The sequence below is a fragment of the Rhamphochromis sp. 'chilingali' genome, assembly GCF_963969265.1.
Source record: "Rhamphochromis sp. 'chilingali' genome assembly, chromosome: 19".
Lineage (NCBI taxonomy): Eukaryota > Metazoa > Chordata > Actinopteri > Cichliformes > Cichlidae > Rhamphochromis > Rhamphochromis sp. 'chilingali'.
The window spans coordinates 4,257,607-4,282,648 of record NC_137946.1 but is presented as its reverse complement, the minus strand read 5'-3'; the positions used below and the strand labels follow the sequence as shown (position 1 = coordinate 4,282,648).

The 25,042-nt window shown below is 40.9% G+C and overlaps 1 protein-coding gene across 2 annotated transcripts in view; it reads right to left on the bottom strand.

The window, feature by feature from the left end:
• Positions 1-24,723, bottom strand: part of igsf9bb (immunoglobulin superfamily, member 9Bb) — a 154,860-nt gene extending 130,137 nt beyond the window's left edge. For both annotated transcript variants that reach the window (XM_080866694.1, XM_080866695.1), the window contains exon 1: positions 24,499-24,723. In XM_080866694.1, coding sequence (XP_080722820.1) covers positions 24,499-24,562 — 64 coding nt within the window. In that variant the 5' untranslated portion in view covers positions 24,563-24,723. The remainder of the gene's footprint in view (positions 1-24,498) is intronic.
• Positions 24,724-25,042: the final 319 nt, after the last annotated feature.

Below are 25,042 nucleotides of genomic sequence, written 5' to 3'. Positions count from 1 at the left end.
TTGTTCCTGGCGCTGCCACAACAGCAGCAACTGTCCACCCTTCCAAGTGTCTACATAATGTTGTACACAGTACAACATAAACTCTTTTTAGCTACATCCTATTATGCTTGCACCTTCTTTCTGAATCATATTTGAAAGTTGAACTTAGCATACTGTGGTGGTAATAAAATGACAGTCCTGTGAAATGAATGGAAGCATTATTAATCATGCCAGTCAGCCCATAAGCCCACACTCAGAAACCCTTAATAAACATGAAGCAATTATTTTGAGTACAATGGAACTGAAATATATCAAATCAAAGGTTTATTTATTCAAAGTGCTTGCTATAAGCTGTAAATTTAATTTGACCAGATTACATTAAATTTAACCTTTTGCATTGAATTTTGGAACAAATTTTACATGTTATTAAAATAATTAATTAAGCATTTTGGGCAGAATTTAGTGTGGAGCACATATTGTACAACAAGGGATATAATATTCCACCAATGGCTACAACAGAACTCACTGAATTCGCAGGAATTTAAGAGTAGCACTTCAATAGGATGCCACTGTTGCAACAAGTCAGTTCATAAAATGTCTTTAGATATTCCACCATCAACTCTAAGTGGTATTATTGCAGTGTGGATGAACTGAGAAGTAACTCAGTGATGAAATGGCATACCACACAAAGAAGAAGTCGCCAACACTCTGCAAAATCAAAAACTGCAGAGTGCAGATTAACATCCATGTAAAAACTGTGCATCGGGAGCTTTGGTGCATGGGTCGAGAAATGAGTTTGAAGTTGTAAAATGAAGGGGAGATGTTGATTGTCGTCTGTGCATATGGCCAACGGGTTGGATGTCAGTTAGAAGATATAAGATATATATATAATATATATTTCACTCGCTGGGCTCACGTCCTCATTTTATGTTTGACAGTGTTTTTGTAGGTAAAGGTGAATGGCTTGGACATAAATTGAGCTGCTGGTTGGGGAAGGCCTCGAAGGGACCTGGCAGATCCCCATGTACTAAACAGAAGTGAAGAAGATAAAGAATTGATAAGGGGAGGTAGGGCGGGGCATGTAAACAAGAATAAACAGCTTATCGGACTGGGGGAGCCTATATAGATGAGAACCGCAAGGAGCGTGTTTGGTGGCGTGGTCCCACTCTTAAGTGTTAGATGGAGTAAAGTACAAACCCATGCATCCTTTATTGCTCTCTATTATTATTATTGTTATTTGGTGGTAGTGGCATTTAAAATAGCATTTACAAATAGTGTATATTAACTCTTAATATTTTTCCTTAGATGCCCAACAAATATGTTAAAATTTTAAAACAGTATCGAAATGTCTTCAAAACCCAAAACATAGGAGCAGACAAGAGCTTGACATCAAACACAAAACAATAAAGTTAAGTGTGCACAACCATGTGAACTGCAGTGTATTTGTTGTGAAAGGAACAGTGAAGAACAATGCAGTCTAAATCTGTGTACTGGAAGAAAGATGTAGGAAAAGGAGGAAAACTGAAATCTGCAATTGCAAAGTCATATCTACAAGCTAAGGGGAAAAGCATAGCTCATTGGTGTTTGTCAGCTTGTGCTCCAACCCTCCGATACACAAGGGTGGCTTAAAACACTAATGCTACCAAAGGATGGGAGACTTGACCTAATTCTGGGTCTTGGGCTCTCATCCCTCATCATTTGAATTTAAATATCTTTCCAGTGTGCATGCAGCAGCATCTGGTTCACCATGAACTGAATGTGTTGCAGAAAGTATTTATATTGCCTAAAGCTTGACGAGTTTGACTACGACAAGCTTTTAATTCCAAATACATACTGCTTTCAGTCCACGCAAACAACCGAAGCCACCGGTTAAAGTGACCACACCTGGCAAAGACTTTCAGCCAGCTTTTTTGATTATGAGGCTCCCATTTACAAAATGTCTTTAAATCCAGTCCACTTTTCCTGGCACTGATGCGCTGATGCATGTCATGTGTTGATTCCAAGATCATCAGTTCAAGCTCAACTACAATGTGCGACTGCCTAAATGGACAAGTCAAATCCCTTCTGGACAAAGGTTTTATTATCTGACGAGAAAATGACTGTTTGGCAACAATGACAGAAAGTATGTTTGGAGTAGTTAAAAACACTATAGCGACTGTCAAACATCATAGAGGGTGGGAATCCTAAAGAAGGAGGACGATTTCCAAGTTCTTCAACTTCACTTCAAATAAAACAGATGGTTGAAACATGGACACAATTAGGCATTTCAGCCGGACAATGATCCCAAACACACATCAAAACTGGTTTTAGAGTAGCTAAAGCAGGCTAACATTAAGCTTCTGGGTTGACTTTCCCAAAGCCCGATCACAGCCTTATTGAAAATTTGTGGACTACACCTAAAAGCCAGGTCGATAACATGAAACCAACCAGTTTAATCGAACTTTCTCAGTTCTATTGGTGAAACATCCAACCAGAATCCCATCTCGACCTGAAGTCTTTGGCTGCAAAGACATCAGGTCGAGGCGTAACTTGCTAAGTTACATCAGTTAACCAAATATCGCTTAGCAATGTTAGTGTGAGTATACTATTTATACCTATACAACCCTGTGTGGATTAGAGAAAATCCAAAATAAATTCAAACTTATGCACGCAGTTATTATTTTTTGCACAGCCAGCTGAAGTCGCAGCTAGCAGCAGCCATGACGTCAGTTTGACAGCAAATTTTTTTGTACAGTGCCATTTGTGCAAGGAACAGCAAGATGGATATAAAATGGTCCATAGATTTGTCTGTGAAGTGTCTGTGAAGAGGACAAAGAAGTGTGTTTAAGCCTCTTACCTCCTGCTGACCGTCAGGAATTAAGGCCAAACAGCTGAGGGTAGATCAGCAGACATTCAAGTTAAAGAATGTTCATAAAGAAGCAAGGGCAAACAGCTCTATGACTATTTCACTCTTTAAATACTGACAATTTAATAAACAAGTCTCTATTTCAGCAGGCAGATCGTGAAAACACCACGTTCATTATGTAAACCCCAGATTTCTTTACGCTATAGTTTCTGTATTGTCTGTTGTTTTCGTGCCTGCAATGTGTGATCAACCTCTGGCAAACCTAGATCTTTGGTGCAATTTTGTTTGGGAAGATGTAAACTCTCTGATCAAACTGCTGTTTCAGGAGGGTAATGATGGAAAACTCCCAAGTTAATCCTGGCACAAACCTAAATGAAGTGAAGCAGTGTATTCTCATCAAGAGAGGGATACACAGACATTTTTGCATCTATTCAGCTATCAGCATGTGTTACATGTTCCACTCTTTTTCTCTTTAAGTAACTTTAAACAGGTCAGGATCACATTCCACCACTGGAGGAAGTACATATGTATTTCAGCCCACCGTGTTTTTGGTAGGAAATTAACACTTAGGCAGGTTAAAGACACTGTTCAGCATCCACATCTAAGACAACTCCTCAAACAAAGTCAGACATTTCCTCTCAGACAGATGTAAGGAATGTCGAAAGTGCTGTGTAACAGGTGTAGTCGTTATGAGTCTACATTTTGCAAACACCAATCTGAATCCAGGTATTTCTCCGGAGCCAGGGCCCAGGGAACGGATTCAAATAAATTCGACACCCCTGCTCTTGTGTATCAGCCCACACAGCAGTAGTGCGTGTGGGCTTCTCCCATAATTAGCAAATCCCCACATGAAAATACAAAAAAATAAAATAAATGCAGCTCTTGAAGCCTACAAATACTTTAATAATTACTTAAAACAATATCAGTCTTACAGCAAAGGAATGAGGGGGAGTGGTAGAGGTAGAGCAGGTCACCTAATAATCAGAAGACTGGTGGTTCAATCAATGGCTGCTCCAGTCTGCATGCCAAATATCCTTTGGCAAGATACTCCATGTGTGAATGTTAGAAAGCACTTGATCATTGAAAAGGGAGCTTGTGTGAATGGGTGAATGAGGCATGTTGTATAAAGTGCTTTAAGTGCTCAGGTATAGTAGAAAAGCCCTACATAAGAACCAGTCCCGTTACCAAAGCTCACAGAAGTGTGACAAAACACGCAAAATACACAAAATGACCAGCACTGCTCCTGTGTGACTCAGAACATGTTACTTAATTGCAAGATGTTTGAATTCTACTGTAATTTACTATTAGGAAACCACATTTAAAATGTAAAACCGATTTAGGCAACATATATGCTGTCGATGTGTAGCTTTAAAGTTTTCATGCTTTAAGTTTGATCAGGTTTTCTCTTTACTGCAGCCAGTGACACCCCACCAGCCATCTCCAAACGCAGATTTGTTTGGTTTACCCCAGACCTTCCCTGTATTGCCTTGAGTGTCATCAGCTTTTTAGAAATCCTTACAGCTTAGAGATTTACTAATAGTCTACACCAGAAACGCTTTGCTGTCATTAAAAAGCTGCTCTAGCTATATCTACTACGGCTGGGCAATAAAACGATAAAGATAATTATGATAAAACAACTTTTTCTCCATAGAAATATGACACATTGTCAACATAAAGTTGGTAGAACTCATTCTGTCCATGTTCTGACGGACAACAAGAAAGGCAAATGACAAAGACAATCATGTCATGCCAGTTAGCAGCTCTCATTTTTCAGATGACACTTTCACAGATGCACATGGAGTATAAAGACAGAGCTAAACAGCTGAGCCTCACTGCCCACTTCATTGAAATACTACTGTCTTTCTTTACATTTTAATTCAGTTCAGTTCATTTTATGTTCAGTTCACATGTTTGTGCCTTCGCAATCAGCATGAGCTTATATATTTACCAGAAGTAGAAGTAGGATCAGCAGGTATAGTTTCCCTCTTCCCTTTCTGATTGTTGGGGATTTTCTCTGTATTATTGTTGGGATTTTACCTTGCAATATAAAGCGCCTTGAGGCGGCTGTTGTTGTGATTTGATGATATTAATGTAACAAATCCAGATAAGTTTGTGAGACTGACATTTGAACGATGAAGAGGAGGAAAACTGTCCTGGTGAATGATAGGATATAATCTTTTTCAGATATGATCATCTACAGTGGATTTCTTTAGCTGACATGAGTCTACAGTAACAGTAATTTGTATTTTGACTCCATTAGTTACTCCAAAAAAGTAACAGTACTGTAACTTGAATATATATTGATTATGTTTTTTATCTTTAATCAGTAAATTCTTACTCACATAACATAGCCAAAAGCATGCTTACTGTACACTGTTGTTTGATTGTAGTGTGGACACAGTTTTGTGGGGTGGAGTGGCCTGAACAGTCTGCTAACTATGTACCAAAGCTACACTTTACAACAGTTGGCTATTCATCAGACAAAAGGTCACCGAACTGCTGGAAATGCTGAGCATTCTATATGTAGGACATCTTACTAACAGCAGTTTTGTACTCCTCTCACGATCGAAGCAGGTGATAACCAGCGTTGTGCCAATTATCTAGGATTAGTAATTTTAGGCTCTCTGAACCATGATAGTGCACAAAACTCCAAAGTCAAATATCCTTGTGATATAGGCCCTTTCAAAAACAATCACTCTGAATGTGAAACAAACTTGTTAATCCTGCTTTGTAAATCCCTTTTATCGCGTTAAACTCCTAATTCTCTGTGCAGTAGCAGAAATTATTTTTTTTATTTATTTATTTTTTTGTTGTCCCGTTTGGATCTTTAGCCATCAGAATTGTTGTCTTAAGGCCAAGAAAGATGCCAAGCAGATTTATTTTACCAAGTGGATCATCATGGCCTTGCCATATTGGTCCATTTGATTGACCTTTATTATAATTATGTATTTATTTTATTTTCGGTTGCTACAAACGGGACAGACATGACTGGGGGACAGGACAGGGAGAGAGAATGAAAGAAAGAGAGGGAGAGAAAGAAAACCAGAGGGGAGAAGAGACGGTGAGAAAGGGGAAGAAAGAAAGAAAAACAAACAGAACACCTGGATCACCTGTATGGAGAAAAAAAAACAGAAGAGAAAGCAAACAAAAAAAGAGCAACATAATAAAAAAACAGCACCATCACAATAAACTAGCTAGCAGTAGATAACAGTAGATACTAAATAATAAACGATATTGTGCCGCACGCAAGATAGACAGCGCACAATGTGCTTTGAGGCAACAGCCAAGAAAGGTGTAGTCCGCGTCTGTGAACACCCATGTGTACACCTGTGTGCACACCTGTGTGGATCAGCATGCTTGTATTCCAAAGGTTTCTCCATGTAACGATCTGCTAGGGAGTGTGGGGAGCCACTTATCACCTGCTGGTAGCGACAGCTCTGACCGGAGCTTGGTGTCCTCTGCAATTTAACGCCGGCTGATGGGCCAACACAACAGATGTTTCTATCTTTGAACTGCATACATAAACACAAATGTAAGTTTTCTTTCCTTCTTTAAATAAAACAAAATATATTTTTTCTATTATCAGAGAAAATTATGCTATGATGACAACACCACTGGAGTGCATTGGGTCTCATCGGCTGTGATGCATACTGTTCAGTAACTCTGTGTGGTGTCACATTAACTTCTTGCAGCAAGTCAGGAGCAACAAGGCCACACAGACAAAGATTTTAGTAATAATAGATCCTGAGCATCATCAGACCTGCATCCAACCTGCTTTTTTCAGTGTATTCTCCCTGTATTAACATTACATAACCTGGAGGCCCTGCTGCTCCAAAACCACTCGCTGTTCTTTTTGGCTGCTGCTGAAGATTACACTAAGGCCTGGTGTAAGCACTGAGCATTAAGCTAGTTTTAGAGGTGAATGCGAATCAACAGCACTCAGCTTATACGGTGCTGTGTTTTTCCCAATATTACATTTCAGGTTAAATATTACACAAAGATAACCAGAGTAAATAGAAAACGCAGTTTTTAAAGAAGGATTTAATATATTAAGGGAAAAAAACAGACCTACCTGCACCTTTGTGAAAAAGTGATTGTCCCCTACACTTAATAACTGGTTTCGCCACACTTGGCAACAAGAACTGCAATTAAGCATTTGCAATAACTGGCAATAAATGTTTCACATCACTGTGGGGGAATTTTGGCCCACTCTTCTTAACAGAAACGTTTTAATTCAGCCACACTGGAAGGTTTTTGAGAATAAACAGTGTTTGAGGTCATGGCAAAACATCACAATCAATTGACTGGCCCATTCCAAAATCTTTCTGTTTTTCGGGTGGTGGGGGTTGTTTTGATTGTCCTGCTTTTAATATGGTTTTTTGTTTTGTTTCGGGTCATTCAGAGGTGCTGTTGCTGGTGTCTTTCCAGTCACTGTCCTGCTAAAATACATAAGCCAAGTGAGCCTGAGCTCCAGACTAGAGCAGGGCGATATGACCAAAAATATTTATCACGATATACATTTGAAAATTTGCGATAACGATATAAATGACGATATAATTGACACTAGACAAAATACTTTACAACTCCACAACTTTATTAGTGCAAAAGAAACCCATCAATGTATTTTCACTTAAACAAGCAGCTGTTTTTTCTGTGCATTAAAGTTGTAAAATGTAACAGTTCAAATGCAAATTCCTTGCTGACAGTTTAACCAAAGGGCAGACGACGTATCCTCAGCATAACCATGTATAATATCCACAAAACTTAAAAAGAGGTTATACACACACAATACGGTAACATTATGTTGAAGCGCAGTATGTATCACTCCGCGAGGCTCCTGCCTACGATAGCCGTAATGCTCCGACAATCCATCAAGCGGTGTGGGTTCGTAGCTTAGCAAAGTCGTGCTAAAACATTTGACAGATTTTTGAGCGCCGTGTACATAAAATCGTTTCGAGGTCAGTAAACACAACCAGAATTCATACATAAGGCACACGGGATTATAAGGGCCACTGTCGACTTTCAGAAAAATCAAAGGATTGATTTTAAGTGTGACGTATTTTCCAAAAAACACGGTAATAACGACGGCCCGCTAGCATGCTCTACCAAAAATAGTGCTTTGTTGTGTATCTGACGGATGAAAGCTAAACCAGTTCCACCACTGAAGCTGCAGCATTTTTTACAAACCAATTCTGGTTCATCTGTTTCACTCAACGATCTGCTTTCGCCCTTCTTATTCTCCATATGAAATGCTATGTATTGTATTCACAAATTTAACATCCTAAATTCATGGTTTTTACATTTTTATCTTTTGCACTTGGCAGGGAGTGCTGTAATGTTTTCCCTTTATGACAGGGAGTACTTCTTACAGCCATGGATAGTGGCAAGAGGACAGGACAGTTGAAAGTACTGGGGAAGGCGTGCAGTAAATGGCCTTGGTGACAGATTTGATCCTCTACATTAGTCAAAGTGTCTTTCTTTGTCTCCCTTTGAAGAAATTTGCTTTGGACGGAGCAACACCACCCAGACCCACTGCACTCCACATAGTGCAGTGGGTAAATAAATAAATAAAGATACACATTACTCTTTACAAATTAAAGAGTTGTGTGTAATAAATTAGGTTTTTTTTTTGAGCAACAACAGCAACACTGGTTCCAACACATTATTATTTCTTCTTGCCAGGTGCTGGCACTTGGTCAGGACCCGTATCGTAACTGAAACCTACAAAAGTCTGTGTTAGGAGTCAAAGCAGGAGACAACCAAAGCAGTTGAAAATCTGCTCGGTAACAAGTTTGTTTATTCCAGAGCTTAAACAAGTTAAATATTTATCTAAACTGCTTCCTCTTGCTGTGTGTATATATACAACCCACTCTTCTGTCTGACCCACCAAACAATTAGTAATTAGTTTCATAGAATCCAGATAGCACTACAGTGATGTTGTGCTACATTACATTGAACCAAATCACTGAAATAAACTCTTTTACAATCAAAAACACACATTAAGGCAAAAACAGACTTTCAAGCTCAACATTACATGGCCTGCTATGATGACAACACCACTGGAGTACATTGGGTCTCATCATCTGTTTCAGATGTTGACTGTCTTAATTACACTGAGCTGACCCACATACTGGAAACTGACGCTAGCAGCACGCTTGCCAAGAAGTAGTTAAGGGCAAGATTTAAATAAAAGCACTCACTACCAATTAAAAAAAAAATAGTGTGATCTCATATACTTCCATAATCCCTGCGATACATCAGATAAGTGAAAACATTTCCCCCACACATAGACGGTACTCATGTACAGCTGCCGAAATGCCAGCTTAAAGCTCCAGTTTGTTCACCTGTGTCGCTCCTTCACATGTGTGCACCTGCTTACTCAGCAGTTATGTGTGGCTGTCGCTGCTCTGACAAGGTCGTGTCATTAGGATCACTGTAAGAATCACCTTTAACTTTTTCTTTCCCTTAGTCTTGTGATTTTACACACAAAAATTATGAATGGATAATTTAGGAAAAATACAAATACAACATTTGCAACAACGTACTCCAGTTAGATAATAATCCAGGATTCCTGAAAGATGCAGCAAACAAATCCTGCATTGTCTGCGAAACGTGCCCATCAAATGTTCACAGTAAACACATTTTGTCTGGTGGTAGAGGAGATACAGTGCCAGCTGCTTTATATGTCTCTATTTAGACATGACAGCTATTCCCTGCCCACCTTAGGTCCAGAGGGTTCTCTCACTGCTCTGCACACAGGTAGCTCTTCTCTCCATCTCTTTAAAAAGCTCACTGCCTTTCATTCTTTCAATCTCTGCATATGAATGAACGGTATAATAAAGGACGACCATCTCTCCGAGCTGCCCTTGCGTTGTGTACTATATTTCAGTAATCAACACAAAGCATCTTGTGAGAGCTCTTGATTGATCCAGTCTGTGAGAGAATTGTTTCTTAAATGATTTGACTGTGATGGGAAGAAATGTTTCACCTCTACAGAAGATCAAAGAGGCAAGTTGTTTGGGTAAAGACCCAACAATCGGACCAGCCACTGGGCAAAAGTGGGAAGGAAAAACTCCAGAAAGGCAGAACAGCAGTTTGCTTCAATTGAGAACTACATCTTGAATTTTACAGCTACTGATTTGTTTTTTGGATCCACGTCAAGTTCCATCAATCCATATACACCAACACTGTTGCCATGGAGCAGTGAAGGGCTGATGTGTCACGTGTCATATCTAGCATGTAGTCAGTTTGCCTGTTATATACATTTTATACAGGGCCCATGTCAAATAATGCCTCTAGAATGCACATAAGTATCAGGGTGAAGATGTGAGGCAGCACAACTGAGGTATCTTATGGCCCTATCCAATAAATGTTTAATGGGTCTAGAGAAGTCAGCGTGGAGGAAGCTGACTGTGCTGCATCAGTAGGCCACGCTGTAAAATGAGACAGGGGAGGAAGCCAGGATGGTGGGGGTGGGCAAATGTGATATGGAGTACAGGATTCAGAGAAAGTATACGGACTCACCAAGATGTATGTTAGCAGGAAGCCATTACCAAAAACCACACTGCTGCAATAAAAAGCCCCCAAATGAAAATGGGATTGGTATGAAGGATGGTTTTTAGACATGCTCCGTTCCAAATCAGCACTGATATTCAGCTTATTTTCAGAGAAACACACTATACAGTATTTGACTTCAAATGAGCCGCACTGCTCTGTCTGATAAAATGAGTAGAAGTTATCCACTCATCCATCTAACCACTTCCTCTCCCTCACAGCATACACAAGTTTGTGTCTGTAAAACTAGCAGGGGGTGTAAGGTAAAGAACCAGTGCACCATGCACACTGAGATCTCTAAGCAGATCAGGAAAAACAGTGTTAACTCAAGTGAAGGCTTTCCTCGCAAAATGCATTGATTACAAACATTAAACATTGTCAGGATCATTTAGTGGAGTGTCACAGTAACCTTATGAGGCTGAAGGATGTGACAGGTTTGCAAGAGACAACTATGTAATGTCTTGATGGCTACAGAGAAAACTGATAATCCACTTTGTGAGGCAGGTCTCATTTTTCTGCTCCCAAACTTTGTCTTTCAAAGTGTCTCAAAACACACTGATAACAAAACGGTTCTTTTGCCCATCAGGAGCTCCCTTATACTGTGTACATCTGCCCATCCATATACCCCACTGCAAACTCATGCAGCTGTGGACAAAGCGCTAATGACGCCTATAATCTCAGGGACATAACAGAAAAAAGAAAATGAAAGTCTGCAGACAGCAAAGTCCCCAGCAAAGTAGGAGGAAGAGAGACCAAGAACACCTCCAATGTAGGGCAGTTAATTTGATTTTACGCCGTCTTGTGATTTGATTGGTGGTTGGAAAATTCACTTTGTGTATGTGTACGGCCAGGGTTTTGGTATACATTTATTTCAGTCCTCCAAGCAGAAGGACACCTGAAGAAGTTCAAATCAATCCACAGCACTGCTTCATCAAAGGGAAAGACGACTTTCACCTATCAGACAAAAGGTGTCTTTCCCCTTCATCTGATGGGCTTCATCATTTCTGCTGTCAGGTACCGAAACCCCCGAATAAAGATGGTGGTAGATTGATGCTAAGGTCTTTCCACAGAAATGATTGGTGTGTCCACAGTGACAGTGACACAAGCCTCCGAGACTGCCTGAATCTTTTGGTAAAATAAACCATCTAATGAAACTGGTAAGGGTCAGAACCGGTTTTTGTAAAGAACTGGTTCTGAGTATTTCAGTTCCTACAATTGGCTGATTTTATTTCTTGTGTCTGAGGAGGAATATTGGCACAGTCTTTTTTTCTTTCTTTTCTTTTTTTTACATTTTATTGCACAAACGTGTATCCAGAACAAAAACAACCACATTATACTCATGCTATGCTAAAACCCAGAGTGAGGTTAGCTGAGTGGATGCAGGCCAAAGCTCAGCAGCCAAACCCTGAACTTCAACAGCTAACAAACGGATGAGAAGTCAGGCTGCAGACTCTGTTTCTACCTGTTCATGTTGCTGCAGCAGAATCACTGCGGCAATCGCTTCAAAGTCTCTTTGTGCTGGTTTTCATCTTTGCTCTGTGCTGTTAGCTTTGTGTTCATACAAATATAAATATATTTAATTAATCAACTAATATTTAAGTGACAGAAAACAGGACAGTCTACTTTGTGTTGTTTTTTATTTGTTAGTCTGGATCCACAAGTCACACAAAGCTACATAAATGACTAATGACTAACAACAATAAACAAAGAAAGTCCAAGCTTTGTAAAAATTTCAGCCTGGTGGCACGTAATAACCTGAGTTCAAGTGAAGTGGTGAACATGTTCTAAATATAGCACACAACTAAACCAATACCAAGTTGTGTACTCGTGTTTTTATCCAACGATCCCGTGCAAAAGGGTCAGTGGCAGTATATTGTGATTGCTCACTTTGTGTACCGTGACTGCAGCAGAAGAACTGTGGTAATTATTAGCAGGTAGAGCTGGGCGATAGAACGATAACGATATGTATCGCGATATAACTTTTTCTCGATAGAAAAATTCCACTATCGCGATAGACCTCGCCGCTCTTGTCCTTGTCCTAAAAAAAACAAAAAAACAAAACAAAACAAAAACAACAGCCAATCCAAATTAAGTAACGCAGAGCCGAACCAATCACAGCCGCAGCGTCACGTCACGTGACTTGTTACTTACAGCACAAGTGCCAAGCCGCACATGTGTATTTGTTTGGGAAGCAGCCAGCCACCGTACCGCCCGGGTAATGGAGGAAATGAGTGCGCCGACTAGAAAAATCAACCGAGCGTGACCGAAGGTTACCGAAGAGAAAACAGATGATGGTTCCAATGCCGGAGAGATTGTCGAACGGAAGAGCCAAAGAAGTTCCGTAGTGTGAAGGTATTTCGGCTATTTCAAGTCTGACAAAAAACAGAGTAGCGCGCACTGTAAATTGTGCCGAAAGCAAGTCTGGAAATACAATAAACTGGTGCATGCGCTACGTCCACACGTACCCGGGTATTTTTGAAAACGCAGATTTTTCTATGCGTTTGCACCTTTCGTCCACACTTAAACGGCGTTTTTGGTCACTGAAAACGAAGATTTTTAAAAACTCCGTATTTGCATTTACGTGTGGACTAGAAAAACGGAGAAAACGCAGCGTCAAAGATGTGCGCATTTTGACGTCACACTGTGCGCCACGTTATTGTTTCGGTCTAATGAATTTCTATAATACTGTTCTACTCTCTGCAGTGTTTAAATGCTTACATATACACACAGTTACTGTCCGTCCACACATACGACTCGGTTCTGCTTCTATGCCCCAGCTTTGTTTACTTTTTCCCACCGAGGCTTCTAGATTGGCCAACATTTCTGCACGGTTAGGAATCTAGCGCCACCTGCTGCTTTGGCATGTTCATAGCAGCGTTTTCCTTCATTTCTGCCTTTATGTGTGGACGGGATTATTTTTTTAAAACGAAAACGGAAAATCTCCGTTTTCAAAAATACCCGTGTACGTGTGGACGTAGCCTCAGTCTCTGACTTGAAGCGCTAATTCGTCATTCGGCTTTTGTCAGACTAAAGTAACTGTTAAAACTGTTTGAAAAGCTCAGCTATACAACAAGGAGAGATTGAGAATTTCCTTTTAGTTCTCAGTTTATTTGATATTGACAAAAGTTAGTCAGTTTTGTCTGTTCTTCTGTAAAACAATTTATTTTTAGAATTAATATTTTGTTTCTAAGTGGAATTGACAATTTAGTCTGTTTTGTTTGTTCTATTTTGAAACTTAAACGCTTTAGCGGCTGCCTTTTGTGTAGTTTGCAATATTTGCCTTTATCTATCTGAAAAAGTCTCATGTTCCTTAAGTACATCTACCCTGTTGAACTTATTATGGGAAATAAATATTTAAATAAAAACAAGCTGCTGATTATTTCACATTTTACTTGTGAGCAACGGCACATTTAAATCTTACAAATATAGTTATTTGGCTTATATCGTGATAGATATCGTTATCGCCTGAAATGAAAAAAACATATCGTGATATGAAAAAATCTTATATCGCCCAGCTCTATTAGCAGGACAGCTTTAAGATGAGTCAGCAAGAAGACACTGGTACAGTGTATTCAGTGCACATACAGGAGAACAATGGCTTTCAGAGATGTGCTACAAAGCTGCTCCAAGTCAAAAGCTTTATCATGAACAGTACACCACGCGCAAGCTTATCTGTGATAGCCATACTTTCTTTTATTGTCACACATCTGAGGAGTACCTGTGAGGTACTTAGAAGGGAGCATGTCTGGAGTGAAACAGAGCAGTTATCATTGTGGGAGTCAAACAACATTTAGTGAGATAGTGTCTTTATTTTATGAACTACGCCGATGGACTCAAACATCCTTCTCTGCCAGCTTTCAAGCTTCTTTCAGGAGTGATATATAGTTAACATTATACAGGAAGTCAATACTAGATAAGCAAACTCTGTCATCCCCCACATAGAATTAGTGGTAAACCCAGGACACTGAGTGACGGGACACACAAATCCAAGTGCAATAGAAAAACACTTGCAGCTGAGCCTGAGAGAAAATCAGCTGTTCCTGTCCCAATTTCAGCACTATAAACGTATTCCAAGCTTATTAAAGCTACTAAAGGTGTGAAAGTCAACACTAGTGTGTGCATATGAAACATTCCCAGTTCAGTCTCCCTAAAATCATGGCAAACTTGATAACTATATTGATATCTGAGTTTCTCTGCAGGTAAATGTATATTTGGGGGATACAGGTCCTTCTTGGATGTCTTTGACAGTTCATAAAGTTTTATTCATCTAAAACCAAAGATGAATTATATTAACTTCTGCCTATTTATCCCATAGACTGTATACACTGCACAAAAATGAAGCCAAATTTGTCCCAAAGTGTTTTCTGTCCTGTGCTCCACTTCTCTCATGTCTCACTGATACTGTGTCTGCACTGAATAGACAAAAATGAACTAAACTAAAATATTTTGGGTTGATTTTTATTTTTATTTGTCAGTTTATCAGGTGCTTTTCTTTGATAACTGAGCTGAAACAGAAATGTGCTGTCCTTGCACTGGAGGTTCTGCTTACATACTGCAAACCTGACAGGGATCTGAAACGATTTACAACTACACATAAAGCGCACAATCTTTTCCATCAGTTCGTGTGGCTGTGTACCCTCAGTGGACGGGTTCACTGAACCCAAATGGAAGCTGCTGGGAGCTCAGGGGGAACGACGGCAGCTGTCAGTCACTGCTCCTTGGCCCAAATAACAAGCTGATTGACATCTAAAGGTTGGTGACTTTTATGAAGTGTGCCATTTGCCCCAAGCAACAAGAGTGCTACTTTCCATTAAGCTCTATGTATATGAAAGGTGTCTGTATGTGGTGAAAGCACAATATACTGTGCATGTCCGCCACTTTATTAGACCTGTGCACCTGATCAACTGCCCATTAACCATAAACCAATCAAATAGTAGCAGCTCAGTGCATTTACACGTGAAACAGAATGCGATTTAAAGTTAGAGTTTATAAAAAATCTCACCATGAGCTGCGTTAGATTGCACTTCATCAAAAATAATTATATTGCTATACTATTTTATCAGCTTTTTTTTAAACAGTAAATTTAAAAAGCACTTGATAACAACAATAATTATAATTAATTCAAATTAATTAAGGAGTTTAAACAAACGGATCAATTTACCATTATAGAAAAACAAACATACCAAAGCTGTTAATTTAGGGAAGCTGTGATACTGGGTGGTGGCATAATACATTTTTTATGCATTACTTACATGTACAGTCTTGGTAAAAGCGAAGCTCTCAATTTACCGGTCGATCTACGTCCCTACCCTCACCTATGGCCACGAGCTGTGGGTAGTGACCGAAAGAACGAGATCGCGGATACAAGCGGCGGAAATGAGCTTCCTCCGAAGGGTGGCTGGCCTCTCCCTTAGAGATAGGGTGAGAAGTTCGGCCATCCGGGAGGGGCTCAGAGTAGAGCAGCTGCTGCTCCACATCGAAAGGAGCCAGCTGAGGTGGTTCGGGCATCTGACAAGGATGCTTTCTGGGCGCCTCCTGGGTGAGGTGTTCCGGGCATGTCCCACCGGGAGGAGGCCCCGGGGCAGACCCAGGACACACTGGAGAGATTACATCTCTCGGCTGGCCTGGGAATGCCTTGGTGTTCCCCCGTATAAGCTGTAGGAGGTGGCTGGGGAGAGGGAGGTCTGGGCTTCTCTGCTTAGGCTGCTGCCCCCGCGACCCGGCCCCGGATAAAGCGGAAGAAGATGGATAGATGGATGGACTTACATGTACAGGCAACTCCACTGAAAAACTCCTGATGTGATTTCTTTTGCAGTATCCTATAGGTCTTTGGCATCACAGGGACCTAATAATGTGATTAGTATTTCTTACTATTGTGTTTCAGTTCAAGATGAAGAAGGAAAACCTGCTTTCATCCTAGCCAAACTAACATTTAAATAAATGCTGGATAAAGTTTACAAGGGGGTAGTCCATAGCTGTAAACCAGAGTGACAATGATCCAGCTTCAAAGAGTACGACCACATGCCTGAGAACATTAACTCGACATGAAGCTGGCAGGCAGAAAATTCAGTCTAAAAATATCCACTGACAAGTGCCAACTTTAAACTGCGTCTTTTTTTTTGCAAGAGGATTCAAACTAAGATACATTCTCATTTTAACAGGATTCCATGACCTTTAGAAAGTTGAGTGTTTAGCATCGGAGAGCCATTTTCATGCACACAGCTCAGTCTGTGCATCTTCTGACTCACACCTACATTCACATACTGGTGAATTACTATTATCAGCTATTATTGGCCTCTCTGAGACTGACACCCATATTGATATAGACCCAGTACATAATGCTGAAAAAGATGCAAGACGATGATTTATGAATTGTTCCTTTGTTGAATAATGGGCACACTGGGAAAAAATATTCAAAACAAGAGCATACATGTACATTTTAATTTACACTGTATGCCTCATACAGTCCTCACTAACCATTTATTAGCCTTTAGCCTTGTTGCAGGAAGTATACCATGCAGGCAACTTACAGGACCTTTTCTCAAGATCCTGAAAATGACAGCAATTGGAATTTTGATGAATTGATTAAAGTCAAATAGTGGTGGCCAAACGTTTTATAAGCAAATTTATTTGCTAAGAGAATTCTGTGTTTAAAAAAAAGAAAGAAAAGAAACAGTCATGTACTTTACCATACTGCTGAGTCTAGCCTTCAGAATGAATCTGGGTGCAAAGATGAAACCACACTGAGATTTGGCTCAAAGAAACTAAATGTTTGCTTCAAAGACTTTCTGAAGCTTCTGTTCCCGTTCCATGACTCCATATCTTTGCTACCATATTAAAGCTTTAAAATAACACAAAAGCCTTGAAAAAGATATCATCTCAGTTTCCCACTTCAGCTATAATTGTTTGCATGTACCTTTGCTTTTCCCTTTTGCTACATTGTTAACATGCAGTACTGTGGAGGCAAACCTGACTGTGCCATGCATTGATGAGCACAGTGAAGCAACAAATATTCAGGTAAAAACTGACCTAAAATGACACATAGGGCCTTATTTTGACATGTAGGTTACAGTCCTCTCAGCTGGGCTGTGCCATATCATATCCCTGCAGTAATACACATTATAGTATACATTTTTATGTGATATAAAAGTGTCATATCGTGATATCATTGCTATAGCAACACCATGCATTTGTATTCCCTGGTGTGCATTACAACAACTCAAGCCTCGGCACGTCTGAGAGTCCCGTATCAGCTTTTGCTATGATGATTTATTACTTAAAAAGGGATCCACTTCAGCAACCACCAATAACGCACAATGCTTTACAAAATATACAAGACAACTGCTGCTGCTAAATGTGGAGACAACAAGCTTTTTTCACCACTTGAGGCAAAAACACTGTTGAGTACTACCAGGCTAGCGAGGAGGAAATACATGCAGCTGATGATGCGCAACCCAAATGCAGCTCCTGCATAGTTACATGGTTAGAGCGCTTTAGTTATTGTTAAAGTGTTAAGGAGTTATATTATACTTTTACTCACATTTTACAGGGAAAACACTAACTAGGATATTTGTAAACACTATTTGACTTATGCTGTGTCATGGGATATAATGCTATGTCACTATTACTGAATGATGCTGCTGTTGGCACCTTGTTTCAGGAAATTCACACTTTCAGTTAGGAAGCATGTCATCACTGACAGTAGCTCATTGGAAAAGGATGGAAAATGCCCCTGCTTTTGGTTTTGAGTCTGTGATGCCCACCGCTATGTCTCAGAACTCTCTGCATTAAGTAATTTACTAACTAGTTTGCTGGACTATTAATATAGAGTAAATTCATATTTCACCCTTTTCGATGTGACTCTAAAATTCTGTATTTAGAGTGTACATTGCATAAATGAAAGAAGCTGTTTATAATGCCAACAATAAGAAAAGATGCGAACAGGTGATCTATCAATTTATACTGCATGTGTAGAAATTAGGTCATTAACGTCAGTAATCGGATCAATAAGAGGTCGGATCTGAGCATTCCTAATGAAAAGCAACTCTCAGCCCACTCAGAAAACACAAGTCCTTCAATTAGAAAATGCTGAACACCCGCAGGATTTAAATTCACGCTGCAAATGAGACACGAGTCTCCCATTTCTTGGTCAGCAGCTTTATTTTTGCCAAGCAGCCACCCACTTACAGCGAGACTGCTCATTAAGTGATCATACTGTAGGGATCATCAAAAAACTGGGATACCAGGAAAGTTTGTGAGTTCAATTAATTAGGCAGCAGCGCTCTGTGCCAGCTCAGTTTTGCCCAAAATACACATGCTCTGACAACATCACTCAGTCAGTAACACAACTTAGGCCCAGATGAATCTCATTTCACTGAATCTACCATAGAGGCCTCTGTATATGCATCCTGCAAGATTTGACTGAGAACAGCTGGTGCAGACCAGATGACCCCCTATGAGCAAGAGCTTTGGAAACAGCGAGAAGGAAAAACTCCCAATTCACAGCGGTGGAAAAACGAGAAGCGAGCCAGAGATTAATAATGACTATTTATTAAATGCAGTGGTGTACTGTATAAACACATAGCGAATGAAAAAAAAGCTGAGTGTAGAAGAAAGACTTCATGGGAAACCCCCAGCAGGTTTGGCAAACTGCGGCGTAACAAAGGTGTCACGGTTCTGGGTCGGTTCAACCCGGCGTTCCAAGTTTATTATGTTTTGGTTTGCTCATGAATGATCGTTTTGTTACCTTTGTGATTTGTTGGTTATTATTTGAATTCTATGTTCTTTTTATTCATGTTTATGGATTGTTCTTTGGTTGTGTCTCATGTTTAGCATTGAGTTCCATGTGTTATATTCTGTCTGTCTCTCAGTGTCGTGTCTGCGTCCTTGTGTAGTGTTTTCTTGTTTCCTGTTTTATTGTGAAGGTCTGCGTCTCATGTGAGTGTGTTCAGTTTTACCTCCCTTGTCTCGTCTCGTTAATTACTCCCTGCTGTGTCCACCACCTGTGTGTAATCTCCCTGTGTTTCTCTGTGTGTATTTAAATCGCGTCTTCTGTCATTGTAGTTGCTGGTCCATCTGTGTATCCACCATGTCTCACTCGTGTGTTTTCCCTGCTGTCCGTCGTCATTCTCCGCTGCTCATCCTCCTTCATGTTCATGTCCTGGTTTGTGTCCACTAGTTTAGTCGTTCTCAGTTTAGATAGCCTTCTGTTCCTTTTGCCGTTTGCCCATTTTTATTTTGTGTTTAATAAACCACCCTCACACCTTTACAAGTGCCTGCGTTTGGATCCTCCTTTATTTCTTCCACACGGCTCAGGGTTATTCAGGCTGCAAACCTTCATCACTCTTTATGTTTATTGGACACACATCTTTGGTCAAGTGGAATGTGATTGTGTTGGTGATTTGTATCTTTGTGAGGTGGATGGGTTTTTTTCTTGGGTAACATCACTTCTAAATATTCAAAGTATTTTCAAACAATGGAAGATGATCCTTTTTGAGGAAAAAGCTCTTTACCTTCTGCTGTCCCAGGCATTTGATTTTTTTCTTTTGTACAGTGGTACTCACAGAGACAGCCCAGAAAACTTCACACTGCAGGGTGCAGGGACAGCTGTGATTGGCACATGCAGGCACATCATCAGGCAGTGATTGAGGGAGCGCATGACTTGCTTTTGCTTTGCATTCTATTGGCGGAGCACACATTTTCATTGTTGCTCGATCATATTGATTACGTGAAGCCAAAATTGTGATCATGACTAAAATTTGCCCTAATTTAAACTTGAAGCCTTAATTTTAAGATTTGTTTGCTTTTCCATGTGTTTCCATGTGGATATACTAACTGGGACCATTAAAAAAAAGCATACTATGTCCATTACTTTTTCTCACATTATCACACTCCGATGTGATGGTGACACACAACAGCAATCACTCACTCCTCCTGTTGTCCCCCTGAGTGGGTTCCAATCATTGAGACCCTTGACATGGGGGTGATGCAACAGTAGTTAAGGGAGCGCTTTACACCCACTATCATGTTTGCCTCAAACAAAAAGCACGACATCGCTCGCTTACTAGCATGCATACATACTAGGAGTTTAATTCTCACTTCACAAAGAGACATTTACAGATCAGTGTAAGATGATGAAAAACTTACGTTTAGCATAGCAGAGCATAAGTGGAAGAGCATCAACTAAACAGTCATGAAATTGACCTAGCTTGCTCCTTTTTTTCCCAACAGACCAACAGTTATAATAAGCATCTCTGCAAATGTGCATTCGATTTTAAAATCAAACTAGAAGACAGAAACATACTTCTGGTTCTACTGTTTGAAGGTTGAAGAAGATGATCAGTGTGATTGTTGGACAAGTTCCTTTCAAAGAGAGCAGGTATCTGAGCAACATGAAACTACAGTGATGAAGATTCAATTATTTATAAATATCATAATAATGATTGCCATTAACTGGAAATTACATGAAAAATGGTGGTGAGCCACAGCCAATCACTTCGCCACACATCCATCCCTGAGGATATCATCCATTGGCAATTGCACCAATTTTCACAACTTTTTTACAAACCATTCTGGGGTTGACTATCTCTGCCCAATTCAAGGATCGAGACAAAAGACCAGAAGAAAAATGCAGGAGATGGAGAAAGATGAATAAAAAAAGTTCTACGGGTGCCTGCACAACTAGATATGTGATTAAGAGCTTTATTACTATGTTATTACTGTAGACTCCAAATCCATTACAGGTTCTGAAGAATGACAAACAGGTACCGATGCAAGGAAAAAGAGACGTCTTGGGCAGGATTGTTGTGCTATTATTACTGTGGGCTCACGCTGTATTTTTAGTGGACTTAATGAATTGACAGAGCACACAGAGGACACAAACACAGACATTTTCAACTGCTACTGACTGATCACGTTAAGATCTTCATATTCATTTAGCACTTACAGTGATACACTGTGTATAAGTGCTAATTATTGCTACCTCAGGATTCACCAACGGTACATTCATGCTAAAATAACCCAGATGCTTATTGCAAAAGCAGCTGGCTTATTTACTTAGTTTTTAAGCCAAATGTAAACTGAACCAAGTCTCTGTGTTTGTGGGTTTATTGGGTCACACTGTTTATTTTCTCAGCAGTCCAAAAGAACTGAACAGAGCACAAACACATCAGAGTTAGAACCAGTCTACACAGATCATGAAAAATGATGAAAGCATTCTTAAAAGTGGACCTATTACGCTTCTCCTTATTTTTTTTCTCATGTGTGTCCTGCTCAATTGACAGATGCTCATATTAAACATGAGCAAATAACAAAGTTTCAAATTTTAGCTCAGTGTGTAGCTGTGGCTAAAAGCTTTAGCAGTGGCACAAACTTTGTCTTTGTCTCACTTTTTTGATTTGTTTTTTACTTGCGTTACTTTTTACGTTTCAAATTAATGGAAAATTACTTTCGGCAGTGGCGACACTATCAAAATTTTTACCATGAATGCATGCATCCCTGTAGATCTTAAGCACGAGCTTCAGACTGCTCTAAACACTCTGTTTCAGAGTATGATGGGTATGATGTCATAGAAAAGGGGCATCTAGGTACCTAGGTCACACCTAGGGTCAGGGTGAGGAGTAGGATAAGGGTTGGCTGCCTCTTTTTAAGGTTAAGTTTTCAAGCACTTTAAGGATGCACAACATCCTTCTTCTGTTATTTACACATAGGTCATGTCTACAGTAATGCTCCTCAAGGCTTGAAATAGCACACAGTAATCAACGTATGAGTGAAATTGAATATTACATGAAGTGGTAAAAACTGCACAGGGAAATTCTCTTTTTACAAAGCAAACAGCCCCTACTTCCCACCTCCTATCCAGCCCTCTTGGCATGTCGTAGCATGTGTATTTATGTAGCAATTGAGTGGCATTTATCACACAGCTTATTTATAATTAGTTCACTTAGTCTGGGGGAGACAGCCTGTTAGTTGGCATATGTTCAGATCCTGGTTAAAGACACACTGCTCCCCAAGGGGATAGTAGAACGTTGACATGTGTGCATATGGTGTGTGTGTGTGTGTGAATGACAGCAGACAGTCGCTGCAGAGGGTGCCCTGAGCCTCCATTAACACAACCCACCATGTTGCTATCCCTCGGCTACCCGGCCATGCTGAGAGAGACCTCTAGAAACCTGGAGGGGAGCGAGTTCATCTGAGTGCATGGAAGAGGAAGACGACAGGGCAAATGTACAGAGAGAAAGCAGGAAGAGGAGGCGACGAGAACCTGAGTCAGACAGGATAAGTGAGAGGAGGGAGAATGTTGGGAAGGGAAGGATGAAATAAGAGGAAGGAAGGCTGGAGAGAAAGAGAGGGAGAATGGTTCAAGTCCAAGGTTATCACATGGCGAAAGTCGAGCCACTTGCCAGCCGCCAGCTTGGGACAGCAGCGCTCTGATGCAAGGATGCTGCCCTGCGCCGCTTCTACCAGCTGGGCCGTTTGTCTCAGTGAGTGTGCCTGTGTGCTCAAAAATGGATGCTGCAGAGCTCCGTCACAGCACAAGGATCAGATGCATAACCTGACAGACTTCCTAAGGGGGACGTCTTTACAAAACGCGAGTCCAGTCACCATCGCTCCTCCTTCTACAAGTCGCCAGCTGTCCCAGACATTGAATAGCTTGGGGAAGCCGCTTAAAAACATCGCTCTAAGTCTCCTTCCTTTGGCAGGCGATGCTTAAGTGTATCCTTTTTAGGCTGCATATTACATAACTGTTTGTAGTGGAGCTAGCGGAGCCCTGTCTCACATGCCAGAATGATGTGAGCAAAAATAAACATAATAAAAAACCTGCAAGTGTCTGTTGTGTCAAAAGTCTGAAACACAGTGGTGGACAGCTCGCTGACAGAATCCCTTCCTTATCATTTAATCATGCCGAAGCACATATGCTGTCCCAGTCGCCTGCATCTCTCCTCTCTCTCCAAGATGAGTGGGGGATTTTTAAGGTTAAAGCGCTATTGCAGCTTTGCTTGCCTGCCATATTCCTCCCTGTGCATGACATCATTGATGTGAGACAGACTCAGACTCCATGACACACTTTCAGACCACTGAATTATATGTGGCAAGGAAATGATGCCATATAGAATTAAAGCTCAGACAATTAATTAACTGGTTCACAGACAGCTATGTGGATACTTTTGAGCTTTGGAGAGTTGATCAGACTGAACAAACAGTAACAATGTGCTATGTGAATACTCTCAAGCTTTGGAGCGCTGATAAGGCAGAACAAACTGTAGCAATATGTCAACTTAGCTTTAAGAAAATTATAATTTTTCACTGTTTTTTGTCCTTCTTTGACCAAAAGACTGCCTCCTACACTGATGTGCTCTCTGAATATAAAGCTTGGTAACAGCTACACTTAACCCTCTCAGAAGACGTCCCTCAGCGCCCCATGGAAAGGTTATGATCTTTCACCCATGACGTCAACAAGCCAAGAAATCTGAAGTCATCACAACTTGTCATTAGTGCGTGAAAAGCAGCCTGAAGAGTGACGACAACCGTGTGAATTCCCCTAAATGTCAAAGTTCTCCCTCTAGCGGACAATGTCCGCCACAACTGAGCTTCAGCCGCTCCCCAGGAAGAGGTTAATCCATTCATAGCATTATAATGACATCTACACCAGCGCACCATACTAATCACATCTGCCTTCAGATTTCAGCAGCTGCAGACCGGCGTGGAGCTCAGTGAGACAGGCTGCTACAGCTGCGAGAGCCCAAACTCACGCGTCTCGGGAGGAATATGCCAACCCAAATAGACTGCAAAATCTGTCACTCTGGAGCCAAAAACGTCACAACTTCGGCAGTGCCATTTATCAATGATAACCACAAATTCCCGAGATACATTACGGCAGGAATAAGCATGTTTAAACCAGGTTTTATCCTCCTCCTTTTTTTTTCTTTTAACGGTGGACCGGTCCCTTATCCTTTACCCACTCAGGTGATGAACACACGTATGAACTTGTTTTGACATTTTCCCATAGAGCCGACACAGTCAGAGTGAGCTAATAAGAAAAGCATAAAAAGCCGTTTCATAGTTTGAACGTGCCAAAGTGAAAACTTGAGCAAAGACACACACACTGCACTTCGACTCACCTTGAGCGGCCGTTCCTCGGGTGCTGAATACACTTGCTATCAAAGTGGCCACATACCAAATCATAGTACTATTGCCGACCAGAAATAAATCTCATCATATCTCAAAGTGCCCCTTTCGGTGAATCTCTCATCGCCGGGTGCCCCAGGACAAACTGAAGCGGGCCGGTATCCTTGTCTTCTTGTTAACCGAGCCCTGGACACTTTTCCATCGGCGCTTCCCCCTCTCTCTTCCCCTCTCCTCCGCTCTCCACTCGCATCCTGAGTTGGATCACCTGCGCCAATGGGACGAGAGCAGGCGACGCTGTGAAACCAAGCCCGAGCCTTTAGATATCCACGAGCCCGCCTCCACACCCGTTTCATTGAAGGGTGTGGGTGGGCTCCGGACGCCGATTGGTTACCTGCGCTGTCGTTTTCCGAGTTGGAGTGATGCGTTCCTGGCATGTGGTGAGGCTCGGAGGTTCTGCACCTCTGCTCGGTGGAGCGCCCAGGAATAGCTGCTCGTCGCTGGCTTTTTGTGGTTTGTTTGTTTCAGTGCGAATAAACT